A 15,014-nucleotide genomic window follows, 5' to 3' on the forward strand; every position below is an offset into this window, starting at 1 on the left:
GATTGCTTTATTAATCTGGAATTTAGGAGAAAGCTAAAGATAGCTTGCCTTGGAACATTTTTAATTTGCAGGTTGTAGCATGTTGGTATGCTTCTTGTTGCTCAGTTTCCACTAAAAGCAAAAAAACCCACAAACTTTAGTGAACATGTGCTCTCTTTTGTTATATCCTTACTGTCTCTTTTCTATCTTTAATTAATCTCTGATATCAATCAGAGTTTCACTGACTTAATAAGTACAAAAATCAGACAGACAAACATCATGTTTAGCATTAGTTTTAATATAAGAACTGCAAAAAATGTCCATAGTATATTGGTAAATCTGTTCCAACATTTGTGCAGGTTATTCATATAAATTAAGACATCTGTATGATAAGAGAACTTCAAAGCTATTCTGAGAAATGTATAGATCTTCAAATTATATCAACATTTCTCAATTTTTACATTCGTAATTTACTGAATAATAAGCCATAAGGGAAGACTGAAGGGAAAACTCTTATCTGTAGGTTAGTGATATAGTTGATATCTGTGTTCCTCCATGTTTTGTTTCCAGAGGGCCTGATGACTATTAATCCTGTTCATGTTACACTCAGCTCTAACCTAGTGTAACTGCCACAAACAAATTTCTCTTCACAGTATGGTTTGTTGGTTTTTTTGACTTTAACAGCGTATTTCTTGAATACTTCATTCAAGAATGTACTTTTGCATTAAGCAGGTTGGAGTACAGGAATTGATTTTTTTTTAAATCATAATTTCTTCAACTCCAAAGTAATAACTCATTTCAGAGTTACTGTACAGTGAGATTATCTATCCCTGTTTTCTAGTGTGTGGGAGAGCCTGTGCATCCTGTGCATCTCGAGCACATGTTATTGGAACTATGTTCTTTGTAGGTCCTGGGTGAAAAGAAATAAATGAGTAACATGGTTTCTTTATCACATAGCCACCACATCCAGCCTGTCAACCCAGTCTATTCCTGAATAAATCTGTCCTTAATAATTACCTCATCAAAATAATAATAACATGTAATAAATAAAAAACATTGCTGTAAAAGGAGAAAGAGCTTTTTTTCTGAACAGCTGAAGGAATAAGTTGAGGAGGGATTCCATGGCTTGACTGTCCATGGAGCATCACAAGTTTTCTTCTTTCTTACTCTCCCATTACGATAAGATGAATTATGCTTTTCTTTGCACCAGCCTTTAGTCTGCAGAACTTATCACTTAGTTAAAAATACAACTTTATTTGGCATTTGAATGTCAAGTGAAGACTTTTTATCTGACATACTGACAAGCAATTTGATTTCTGTAAAAACATGTCTTTTAATTAGCTACAGCATGTGTTGCAGCTTCCATTTCCAGAAGCTGTTTAGCAGTCAAGCACACTAAAACATGTACAGGATTTATAGCTTCTTTGGTAACTCCAGTTTAATGAAATTAAATCATAAAATCAATTGAAAATTAGCATAATGTTTTGATGTGATTTCTAATTATGCCTGAATTCAATTCAGGCTGACAGAGGAAGCTGACACACACTAGAAAGCCTGTTCATGGCGACCATTTAGGAAGAGAGAAGCAGCTATAACAGCACTATATAATATTAATCTGCAACAGGTGTCTGTGGCAGCTTTGATATCTGGCATTTTATTTCCTGGTAATAAGCATCGTGAAAAGCAAGTAGTATAATTTTATATTTTCATTAGTGAACTAGAAGTAGACAATCAGAGGCTTTTAAAAAGCTTACCTTAAATGACTTGTGTCAAATAAGGACAGAGAAATCAGTAATTGCTCTAGGAAAAGATATGATTTATTGATTGGATTATTAGCAGACCAGATCATACGTTAAAAAAAACACCTGAAGGAAACTATGATCGTATGTGAAACCGTGTATAATCCTATCCCTGCAATTTAAATTACTAACTACTAGTAGGAAGTTCACTGGAAGCTGTAAAAGAGAAGTTAGAGAAAATATACAACCAATTTAATTTTTAGAGACTTCTAAATTTTGATTACCATAAGTCATAGTTTTTTTTATGTCTTGACAATTTGCTAATGGGTAAATCAACTGCTGTCCCACCAGAAGTATCCTAGAAATGTGATGATTTCATTTCATGACATTACACTGTGAACATCCTATGTATATGTGTTTCCAAATGTTCATATGAATAAACAAAATTCCATATGTGCATCTTGATATTCATTTCTTACTGGTATTAACCCATGTTATTCCCTTGATTTTGAGATATTTCTTTCTATGGTAAAATATAGTTCATACAGGAACACCATGTAGAAATGACGTATCCACTAAGGCAATTTAAGTATTGGGCTGGTTGTTTACTGTAGGATAATTTAACTTAAAATATAGGCACTGATAGCTGTGGATAATTTATATCAAGGATCATAGCTTTTTATCAATAGTAGCATAAATGATCAATCTACAGACCAGTCTTGAGTTGCTGTCTTGGATTTATTTTATTGGATCTCTCTGTTTCTCAGTCTATGTATATGAATAGACATAATTTGATAGATAAGCATTATTATTTGTTCTCAGTAATATTTAGAAGATTAAAAAAAAAAAAAAGTCACATACAACATACATACCCAAAGTCCTTCAAAGTGGAAAAAGTGGACTTAAGTGTATTTTTTCTTCCCTGAGTACATTTGATTGATCCAGAAAGAGGGAAAGTGGTTTTGGCTAATGAGTCCCATGAGAAAACCAAGCAGAATTCACAAACGTGTAGGCAGGCCAGAACATATCAGGGTTTTTAGAGTAAAATCTGTGCTTTTGTCTTTCTGGACAAATTAACAACGAATTGAAGCAGAAATAATCAATATATGTATATCTACTAGGCATGTCTATCTACAGATAGACAACTAGCATACAATGCCAGGAGTGGCATTGTAAGACCTTTGAAGGAGCCACTGAATATGTCCATACTTCAATACCTCCTAGAAATTACCTTCATCTCTGTCTACAGTAGAGGGAAAGGAGATGCAGTGATGTATTGTCTAATTAATAGCTATAGCCCGACATTCTTTTGATGCAGTGTAACAGAAAATGGTGATATCTGGGAATTACCACTAAAAAGACATACTGAATATATTCACATTGAACATTTCTTCCTTCATTTTCTGACACGTGTTTTATATTTGCCGTTCCTGTTTATGAAAGGTAATACAGCTTCCTTTAGTGTATCACAATGCAATAACCAAATGTGATCTTTAAGAACTAGGTACTAGTGCCACACATGGTATGCTTGGAGATGGAATCATAGTTTTCCATGGACCTTAATATTAAGTGATCCAATTCCTTCCTATTTTTACTAGAAGAAATAATTTTTCCCTCCTCTTTGAAGGAGTCTTTAGCATAATCTTGAAAAGAAATTCTCTGTGGTAAAGTGTGTATATATATATATATATATTTGTCATTTCATGAGATCACAATCGTTTTGATTTAATAAATTATTATTTTTCATATTTGCATTCAATTTCATTATCCATGTCTGTAAAGGGAAAATTCACTTTGAAGAAGAAAATGCTATTCCTAGTGTTTGGTTTCTTGTGTCTATGGTATATGAGGAGGGAAAGTTTAGTGACAGCTTAGAAACTAATAATAATATTATATTATAATATAATGAATAATAATAATAATTAAGTATCATGTATGCTCTAAAGAAATTGAAAAAATCTGTTCATTTTCTTAAAGTATACTAGTCAGTTTGGTTCCAAATATCTGGCTGACATTATTGTTATAAGAACATTACAGAACTAGTGAATATTGAGAATATCGAGTCTCTCTCATCACTTACTGGATCTGTATAGTCAACTCTGAATACTCATTTTAATGTATATATATTTCAAGATTTCCAAAGGTGAATGATTTGTGTGAATTTACTTGGTATGTTTGGGAGTTCACATTTGAAGCTTAGCCCTCTATTGTTTTAAAGACACTGCTGTAAGAGGTTGTTAAAGTCAAGTAATTAAGCTATTCAGTCATTCCAATTGCCATGTGTGTCTTCTCATTAAAATAATGCTTTCATGTGTTTGTTTGGCCTGGCAGATATCAGTCCACCAGCACAAGGTGTGGATCACAGGCAAGTCCAGAAGGAACTGGGAGATGTCATTGTACGACTGCATAACCCTGTTGTGTTGACACCCACAACAGTTCAAGTTACCTGGACAGTAAGGCTTTCAATATAATCACCTTTCTTTACCTATTTCTTTACCTTTCTTTGCCTATTTGTCCCTATGTTTTTTTACTGTACCAAAAAGCTCTAGTCTTTATTTCAGCTAACTAATGTCATACAGGAATGTGTATTGATGAAATGATCTTTTCCTTTTCTCCTTCATATCAGGCAGATTGAAGGACTTATGCACTCAGCTTAAAGGGAGCTAGATATCTAATTAGAAAATTATTATGAAAATGAATTATGTTTAACACCATAATCTAAGGGTAATTGATCTGTAGATTCATAACTGTGGATAAATATAATCCTTAAAATGTTGTATAAAAAATACTTCCCACTTCAAAGCATGGAGACTTCTGGGCAATGTTCTATTATTTGGTGACCTTAACATACAGAAAAAGCTTTCTATAGAGCACTTGTTGAAAAGTAGGCAACATGTTATGCTGATGTCTAATCCATGGGTAGCATCTGGTATTCTAGTATACGCCTTTCCCTCAATCAGTGAACTTCCTTTCATTATAGAAGACCAGAAAGTCTCTGTGGCAGTACTTAACTTATCTATTTGAGGGAACAAACTGCAGGGTAGAATTTCTGAGAAGTTAAGATATAGTATATGGCTTTCAAAATTCTATGTTTCTCTTATAATCTCTTAGAAAGAGATTGTTCCTAGGGCACTCCATGCCACAGATGAGGGCTTTGCTTTTGGAACATGCACCCCAGAGGAAGGAAAGTCATGGTTATAAAAGTGAGATAAATAACATTGCAATGCCCATCACTGTAACAGTTGCATTGTATAGAATGAATTCTGCAAAAGGGATATTTACAATACTCAGGGGTTTTCTTCTTCAGGTAATACTGCTAAGAGTTTAATGTGTACAAAGGATTATACAATAGGATATAAATATGGTGATACGTTGTGCATTACAGATATTAATGTTATTTTTACACACCTCAGATGTGTTTATGGTGGCCATCCTTGTTTCAACATATTTCAGTGGTAAGGGGGCCAAATTAAAAATTAATAGAGACGTGCATATATTAGTCTCCCTTAGAAGATTATTTAGAAAATGTGTCATTGCATTTTGTCTTTGATATTAACACTCAGCTTGTCCTTCTAAAAATTCTGCCTCTTCCATCTAAATAACTCCAGGACAGACTTTCTTGTCCAGTTACCTTTGCATAAAGTCTTTTTGCCCAAGCAGATGGTTCAATAGGTTAGAAAGTTTGAGTGTTGGCAACCAGTAATTATAAACTTGGATGACATCCATGTGGTGCTTCTTCAAATCCTTAAAATCTTCAAATCTCTCCAAATAGAGATAGCAGAAGCACGATTTTATAGGTTTGCTCCCTTTTTATAAATGGAATTCAGTTTTATAATAATAGTAATAGCTTTCATTGTATTATATTGAAATACTATGGTTGGAGAGTCTCTTGGTGCCTCTACTGAACTACTAATGAGCAAAGAGTATATGGTAAGTTAAGGTATGTTATTAAGGATATCAAGGGTATCAGCTCATTGGAAAGATCCCTCAAAGCAGTGACCCTATGCCATCTGACAATTGAATAGACCTCTGCAGAGATGTTTTGGAATTGCCTGAGGGAGGAAAGGACACAAAAAAAAGTCTCTGGAACAGCTCATTAGAAACTTAACAGCAACCAGAACAAAACCAGCTAATTAACCATAGGAAGGCAGCCACTCCATCCAGTGAATAAAATCCATTCTGTGCATATAAAGTGGTTGGATAGTGTAGCTAAGATACAGAAGGACAGAAGTGCACTGAAAGTCATAGGATTTTCTGTATTGACCTGCAATTCAAAGAATAAATGCCAAGAAACTTCCTCTGTTACTGAATTTCTGGAGCAAATTAACAGCATTCTTTCTCAGATGTTTTTGGTTTTCCTTCTGTATTTCTTTTTTTAATTTGGCTTTAAAATTTCATGAATAATTCTCTGCTTCTGTTTTGCAATATTAAATTTTTTAGAAATAAAATATCTAAATATATGCACACATATTTAATCTGTTTTAAAAGGTTAAACTTTCAAAGTCAGTGTTAAGAAGTATCAGAAACTAGGTTGTCACTGTCACATAAATTTATCCCTTGTGTGCCTAAGTGCACATATAATTATCTGGTTGCATACAGTATCTATTCTTCATAAAGCTGTTCAGAATTTCTTTTTATCCTCTTTATTCACTGTGTTCACCAGATCTTAAGAAATTCATACCACTGAAATCCAGCACTGGATAAAAAATGTATGTCTACGTATGTAATATGTCTCATGTGCTCAACTATAACATTTGGGTTCTTCACAAATAATACTGAATTTATCATCAGAAAGATAAAAATGTGTAATTATCTCAACCTTACAAATATAGATAGACAAGGTGCAGAGATATTTGTTGCATATCAGGTATACCCACTGTTACCTAATTTTAAACCTCTGGCTTGATTTATTTTTATTTCTATCAAATATTTTTTTCATTGTTACAACATAATGTGTACTCAAAGCACTTTTTTAGCTAACCTCAACTATAGCTCAGCACTGCTAGCTTCAGTTTTCTCACTCTGAACATTAAACTGAGAGTTTAATTAGTGGCCAAATGTGAGAAGTTTCCTAGCATTATGCGGGAGCCCTGTGGCATAATCAGGAAAAAAATCAGTTCTTCAGTGTGGCAAAATAATTGGTGCTCTGAAATCCCAACTGCCTTACAGGAATTTTGAGGCTACCATGCAGAAGGATAATTTATTTGCCTCTGTTGTTTAATTTGACATTGATTTTAAGTGACTGTGCTTCACTGGAAGGTTGAGTTGAGCCTACTGGACAGTATTCCAGTGTAGCATCACCCTTTGTCTTGATGATGTAGTTAGATAAATACTAGAGCTGTTTGAATTTTTTGAGATCACTGTGAGTCTGCGTGGTGATTTAACCTCAATATGTAGCTCCACTCCACTATGCTGCTTTCTGACTCCCCCTCATCAACAGAACAAAGACAGAAAAATATGATTAAAAATAAAAGCTTGTAGATTGGCATAAAAGCAGGAAGATCACTGACTGATTACCACCATGGGCAGAAGAGACTCAGTGTAGGGAGATTAATGCAATTTATTGCTTGTTGATAACAGACCAGAGCAGTGAGAATTCAAAGCAAACTAAAACCACCTCCCTCCAACATCCAGCCTCTTCTACCTCATCCCCTTGAGCAGCACAGACAAAAAGGGAATGGACTGGAGTCAGTCTGTAATGCTTCATCTCTGCCACTCCTCCACAGTCACTCTCTGCCCCTACTCCACGTGGGGTCCCTCCCATGGGATGCCGTCCTTCCCTAATAGGTCCCACATGGGCTTCCCACAGGCTACAGCCATGTAAGCCCAATGTAGTGCATACCAGTGAGCTCAGCACAGTGTGAAAGATGATGTGTACAGATGGAGAATTGCTGTGTGTGCTGACTTGGGAGCAGAGTTCTTCTTGGGATATTTTGGAGTGAAAGCTTACATACTCAAGAGCAAAATATCTTGAGGGTGTGGATTGGCTAGATTTCCTGAAAGGAAGTATATTTGCAGCATAAGCAGCATTATGAGGGTTCCCCCCCCCCCTTTTTTTTTTCCTTTTAAATAAGCAAATAGCTTACTGAGTGATCAGTCACTGAACCTGTCTTATGCTCAGTTGTGATATTTGCAGGCTTGAACTTGCAGGGTAAAAAAGAGCTTTGTATTCTGCAGAGATGGAGAGCTACCGTCAGCTTTATAGATACCTCCTGCACTATATATTCATCAAAAAGAGAGAGAGCACAGAAGACCAATTATGCTTGTAGGCTGCCTTGAAGCATTGAGCCAGCACTGAACAGAACCCATCCAGTAACTGCTGTCTTCTGCCTTTTAAAGGAACATTTGCATTTTCTGCCATCTATCTTCTGAGGCAGAAAATGTCTTTAGAATAGCAACTGTCACAGCTCTCTTTTGATGAGGGGACTCTACCACTGCTCCTAGAAATTCTAAAGCAGCTAAGAGTATCAAAGAAAGACTGGAAATATTCTATGATCTCAGTACTCAGCAGAGAAAATTCTTGCAATCTCTGTGATAATGCTAAGTGTTTTGTAAGAAGAAGTACAAACCGTTAAAAGAGAGAGAGAGAGAAAGAAAGGAGAATAACTAGGACTATTAAATTATTTCATCAAATCATGGTGCATGTTTCTGCAACTCTACCTACCTGTGTACTAATCTATGCTATAATAATATATATAAACTGTATATATCTATACTACAGTTACTTGATGGTTAGCAAAACCAAATTCCATTCTTTAATGCCAAGCACACTTTTAGTGGCCTACTGCTGTAGGGACGTGCAATTACATGTAAGAAGAGGAAAAGATTAAGTTACAAGCTTTGTATTAGTATAAGATTGTTTTCTATGTATATCCATAAATGCATATGTATGAATAGGTATCTACGTATTTATGTGAAATACACTTTATTTTCCTCACATATACCTATATCTACAGCTATATATATACCTCACTTATATCTCCAGTTAATCTATGTAATTATCCAGAAGTATTTTTGTGCTATTCAGAATATTCCAAAAAGAGTGAAAAATCTGCCTTGCTTAATAAGTGAAGTGACCCCTGAGCAGCTTCCCAAAAATGGGACCTTAGGAAGAGTGCCTCTTGTTTCAACTAACTGCAGTTGGGCATTAGGGACACATTATTATCCTCCTTGATATTGAATACAACCAGATGTTTATAGAAAGCTTTAAAAATGAATAGTATTTTCAAGTACCCACTCAGACTGTCGGCAGCAGAGTTATACTGTATTGTTTTCATATTGCTTATGTTTAGACTTTCTTCTAAAGAACTTAATAGATAGGGAGAGGTGTATGGATAATTTGAATATTAGGTGTAAGCAGATAAGAAAGTGTGACAGACTGAAGATTAATTTAGTGAAATCCCTGTGTACAGCTTTCTGTGAGTTAGTAGGTGTATTTACCTTTGATGTCATACAAAACACTTCTTATACCATTTCATGGCAACTAGCAGTTACCATTAAGTTTAGTTCTAAATTTTCAAATCTTCCCCACTGCACAGAAGTCAGTAGAGCTTAAAAGCGTATCAAAGACTAAGTGGAAAGTTCTAAAACATTTATACTGTCTTTCAGCATAACTTCTCATACAGGAGCTGGGCAAAAACTAAACAGTGTTTAATTATTAAACATCATAGCCTCAGATTGTAAGGTAGATTTAGAATCTGTACTACAACGTATATGAAATTGGTATTCTTACTGAATTTTTTAGTAAACATGAGGTTCACAAGGTCTTTATGTCCGTAAAACATTTAATTAATGAAAGTCAAACATGGATAAAAACAATTTACTCTGATTTACAGACTCCCTTCATCTGGAAACAGCTGCCTAATGTTCTTCTTAAAAACACAGCTTGATTCTTTTGGTATTAACAAGCTATTATTGTGAGTTATATCCCTCTTTCAGTGCATAAATTCACTTAAAGTGAATGTAGAGAAGTTTATAAAATGCAAGCTTAATGTTGTTGTAACATATGTTGCAAGATTTTTAACAGTGACAGTTTTGATGAAAGACATTTCTGCTTTGCTCTCACAAATAAAGCCTTCTTCTTGCTTGCCCTGCTTTTTAATGTCTTAAGAATCTGCATCCCTTCTGAATGACTCAATAAACAAGATTATAGGGAAAGTGTAATAGACCCTGGTTTGTGCTTTCAGCCTGAAATTCATTTCTTCTTAAGATAAGTCAAACAAATGTACCTTTAATTCTGAAATACCTTTGAGCTAGCAAACTGTCAAGAACAGAAAGGAAACCCTACTTGTTGAATCTTAGATACAACACAGAAATGTACCAAACTTGTAGTCATATAGTCTTGTTATTTGGTTGCTTTTTCTTTGGCTCCTTAATTGACAACTGCAAAAGCAGCTCTATTTGGTTTGATTTTACCTGATGGGTAAAAAGCTGATTGTTGTTTTGACTGTTTTTACATGGTAACAAACTCAAATCACTAGTTCAAGGTATTCTGTTTTTTTTTGTTTGTTCGTTCTCAAGAGAAAAGATGCATGCAACCACTCCCAGATGAAACACATTTTAAGGTTTTCCTTCAAATAAATTATTCTACTATAATAGTTTAGAATTGTTAAACTTCTGTGTATGATCCCAATCCTGAATTGTGTCTGCCTAGCAACAGTTAGAGTATAAAACAAAAACTACATTCCATCTCCATCTGATGGATTGAGTACATCACAATCCCAGGATGTAAAGAGACTGTTTAGACTACAAACACAAGAAACAGCACATGTTCTTGGATGTTGTTTTCTCTGCATCTGTCTTATGTTTATTTTACTTTCCTGAGCATCTCATGAAAAGATGAGCTGTAAGCCAAGTAATGAACTAACTGAAAGCACATAGGGCTTCTTCAAAGACTTGTCCTCTTCTGAAAAGAATTTGTTTTTCCTTTCTTCTCATATTTCAGCACATCAGTAGCCAAGATGTCCATAATAAGTTTACATGCAGTAAGCATTATGCCAAAGTTCTCTTTTTTCGATTTGTAGCAGGGATGAGAGCTTGTTTCATGACTTAAGATGATGTTTGTCATGATATACATAGCTGCAGAAAGTAAAACAGAAATAAATGTTCTATAACAAGTAATGTGAGAAGAATGTTCCTTTAGAGACGATTAATAGTGGCATACAAGAAGGCAGTGTGATTTTTAAATTTCAGATGAAAAATCAGCACAGATGATTGTTATTTTTTTCTTTTTCATGAGGACAAAAGTATTCTAGGCAAAAGTTTTTCTTTCTTTTCAAAATGTTTGGTTACTCTGATATGTTCAGTGTCATATTTAATGCCACTTCTAGGTTGACCGCCAATCGCAGTTTATTCAGGGCTACCGAGTCATGTATCGCCAAACATCTGGGCTACCATCTCCAGCTGTATGGCAGAATTTGGAGGTCAAAGTCCCAACAGAGCGAAGTGCTGTTCTAGTCAACTTGAAAAAAGGAGTCACTTACGAAATCAAAGTCCGCCCTTACTTCAATGAATTTCAAGGAATGGACAGTGAATCAAAGTCTGCTCGTACCACAGAGGAAGGTTAGTAAAATAGTCAAATATCATTTGATTATTTTATGCATGCTTTCATTCAGCTCCATATGATTTCTGTTTGTTAAATATGTCATCATCATTAGAATTGTGCATCATATTCAGTTCTGTGCTATAAGTATTCCAGGAGAAAGCATTTGGCTGGTTCTACGTTCTTCTACCTGCTCCTTATGTGCACACGGCTTTGAGTCTTCTAAAAAAGTGTACACAGCAGCCATTCTTTTTCAAACAGTGTTGTTGCAATAAAAGACTTTGGTCTGTACTTTGAAAATAAACTCTAGTTTGAAAGGCATACCACTCCATTGTCTCTGCCAGCAGAGTTAATCAAACTGTCCTGTTTAGTTGTTTGGACAGTTTTCTTAAGTACCATTTAAATGTAGGTGGAACATGTTTTTTTTTATGAAAAAGTAAAGAGACAGGGTTTTTTTATGAAAAAGAGGCTGAGGTGAGATATGTAACTTCTATCCTTTTCTCCTGGTGAACAAAAAAACTATCTAAAATAACTTTTTCCTGGAGTTATTCAGCTATAAAAGAGGAATGATGACAAAAGTGAGGATTCATCTTCCCACTTTGTAACACTGATTACTTTCAAAGCAGAAGAAATACCAGTGATGCTTCTAAGTGCTTATGTGGCTTTCATGGGTTTTGAGTGCACTCTTTCAGTCCTACTGAAGATGTATCTTAATCACTTGCACTAGTCTCCTGAGGTTTAATTTAGTGCTGATTGTCAAGCACTTTTTACTTCCCAGAAGGACTCAATTTTTAATTTGTTAAGATTATTGACCAGAATAAGATGTCCTGAGGATAACTTGGTTGCTGCCACTACTTTATAGATGTGGAAATTCAGTGTCCTACAACATGGAGGAAGGCATTGCTCAAGTCAAGTTTAGAATTTGATAATTTCTGTTTCCAATTTCTTTTTTTCAAACCATAAAGCCTAAACAAGTCAGCAGCAGTCTAAACCAAGCTCAAAAAGTAATAATAAAAAACTACTGAAAAAGATATTTCTATAAAATAGATGAAGAATTTTCTTTCTTGAACCTCATCTCCTCATACTGCCTGTCAGGTAACGCTGTACTTTAAAGCCACTGGAATTTTCCACATTGTGAATATTTTTATAACTTTTCTTACCTATTTTTATGTATTACTAACAAATGAGTATCTGCTTTGTAGATTAGTATAACCTTAGCCTGTTTACAATTCTCTCTTTCAAAAAAGCAGCTTGTAACGTGTACTGTTATTGCAAGTCAAGTGTCAGCCCCTGTATAAAATTCTTATACTTGTTTGGGTGATAAAATTATGTACTTCCATGAGAAAACTAAAAAATTCACTAGATGCCCTACCAGAGATATTTCCTTTTGCTCCTAATATAAGCTATGTAATCATACTGGTGTTCATGTATTTCAAAAATAGCATTAACTAAATGTTTAATAACTGTGGTTTGCTCCTCATCCAATAAAGAGAAATGGCAGTCTTATTTAAAGGTACCACGCTTTCTGTGTAGCCTGTGGTTCCATTTCAAAAATGAGCTTTTTTGGACTTGACTTTTTTTAAATGTCAGTTGTACTATTTTTAGAAAATAATTTGGAAGAGTGATATGCATGTTTGAAGTGTTTTGCAAGATCAAAATGAAGAACCCAGGTAAAGGCTAAGTACAATCAGGACACAGTGGTAGCCTTCTGCTGGATTTAATTTTACATGCAATGTTACTTCTGAGTCCTAGCTCCAAAAATCAATTTTGCTACAGTTAAACTTTTCCTCTGGATCAGGCATTTGTCAGAGTTCAGTATCCATTCATCTCCTACCTCTTTGGCCTTGTGAAGGTAATAAATGGAATTCTGTTTGGCTGCCTCTGAAGAGATGAGCAGCGATTTGGGTTCTTTCATATCTGTAAGAAGAAGCTGAGCACTGGAATAATTGACCTGTCAAGAAGCAGGCAAGGTGTTCTCCTCAAGCTAGCTGCAAGGGAAATGAGAAAACAGCTTTAAAAATGTTATTTTTCAATGTGGTCTATTTAATAACTGCAGCAGTGTCAGACAAGTGGCTTAATTTATATCATGGTGCCAGCTTACAAAGTGATATTATCATAGAAAGAGGAAGAAGAACTGTTATATACATATGTGTGCCTACAAACATAATTGCTAAATAGAACATTTTGGTTTTTTTTAATTTTCACTTCTTTGTTCACTCTTGCTATGAAGACAGATGATAATCCTTTCAGTTACTCACACCATTTTAAATCTCTTCTGGAATATCTTTATGGAGTAGTATTTGTTCTGCACATTGTTTGTCACCTCAAAAATATGACAGTTGGTAATGGAGGTCTCCTTAGTTTTATCAGTTGCTGTATTGCAACAGCAATCAATTCATGCTTGCCTTACCACAGCTCTTAAAGTGATACTTGCAGCTACATTCACCAGTTGTGATTTAATTTTGCCTAAAACTTAACCATATCTCCTCCAAAACCAAAAAGAAACCACACACAGAATATTAACTAGAATATTCATGCAGTTTAAATTCAAATGCAAATCATTGCAGTGTGCTTTTATTTTTTTCAGTGATAGAGGAAGGTATTCATCTTATATATTATTTAGCATTTACTCTCTCTTCTTCCTTCCCACATGTTCCCCAGTACTTGTACATAAAATAAGTATACCTGAATGTCCTTTATAATGATGAAAGTATATACATTTCAGTACAATGTTCCGTTAATATATATATATATATATATATACAGTGTTAAGTTTTGCCATTTTTATTATTATTGTTTCTATGAAAAATGTTTTTCTGATTAATATTGCAAACATAGTTATTCTTGGTTTTGTTGTTACACAATATCTTTAAGGCCTTTTATTTTTTAATCTGTGGCAAATTATTTCATTTGCCATAAAATGCACAATGCGACTTTGGAGTTCAACAGTTTTATGCTTTGCATGATGGCAAGGTGTAGCCCAAGGTCACCTTCTCATTTACTTGAGTTGGTCAAGAGTCAAACTGTCCACAATATAGGTCCATTTCTCCTCTCCAGAACTCTTTCTACCTAGCACTATTTGCTTTGCAGCTGAACCTGTACCTACAATGTAGTTGTCAAAATGTGCATCCTGTAAATCTGCAGTGACTGGGGAAGGCTCATTCTCCTGGTATCTGTGGCTGTGTCTGGTTGTATTAAACCCATGAGACATAAATACAAGGTTACCAGAAACTTTGTCTGCTTTTCAGAGAGATGTGGTCCACACGTTTGGGGAAGATACAGCTAGAGTCCTGGAGCCCTCAGAACGTAGCAGTTAGAGTCCTCTCTGTGCAGGAATGATCTCGATGAGCAGATTGGGTCAGGGAGCCACACAAAATGAGATGCCTAAAACCAGAAGGCAGATAGATTCGAAACTGAAACGGGGAGAGGTTTTTTGCATTCTGGTAGAAAATCTGCTGTTATTCTTCAACATAAGCTTAAATATTTCATTTTAAATGTTTTAAGATCATATTAAAAGTGGTGAGAAATACTTGGAAGAAAATTTCAGTAAAATTATTAAAAAAAAAGTCACCCTGGAACAGGATCTGCTGGGGGCAGAAAAACTGTCCTGGCAAGTTATCACTATATGCTTCCTATATTAGTTTACGCTTCCCTAGACTCTTTCTATTAGGTTTATTTTTTTCTTCTCTTTCTCTTCTCCTCTTTCTCTTCTCCTCTTTCTCTTTCTCTTTTTCTCTTTCTCTTTTTCTCTTTCT

At 34.9% G+C, this 15,014-nt stretch overlaps 1 protein-coding gene across 1 annotated transcript in view; it reads left to right on the forward strand.

Annotated features, from left to right (window-relative positions):
- Positions 1-15,014, forward strand: part of ROBO2 (roundabout guidance receptor 2) — a 407,749-nt gene that overhangs the window by 350,886 nt on the left and 41,849 nt on the right. Inside the window, exons 13-14 of the mRNA XM_065741855.1 lie at positions 4,050-4,171; positions 11,048-11,279. Of these exons, the coding sequence (XP_065597927.1) occupies positions 4,050-4,171; positions 11,048-11,279 (354 nt within the window). The remainder of the gene's footprint in view (positions 1-4,049; positions 4,172-11,047; positions 11,280-15,014) is intronic.

Source organism: Cyrtonyx montezumae, unplaced genomic scaffold (assembly GCF_038088225.1).
Source record: "Cyrtonyx montezumae isolate F1298 unplaced genomic scaffold, pur_monq_1.0 scaffold_3, whole genome shotgun sequence".
Lineage (NCBI taxonomy): Eukaryota > Metazoa > Chordata > Aves > Galliformes > Odontophoridae > Cyrtonyx > Cyrtonyx montezumae.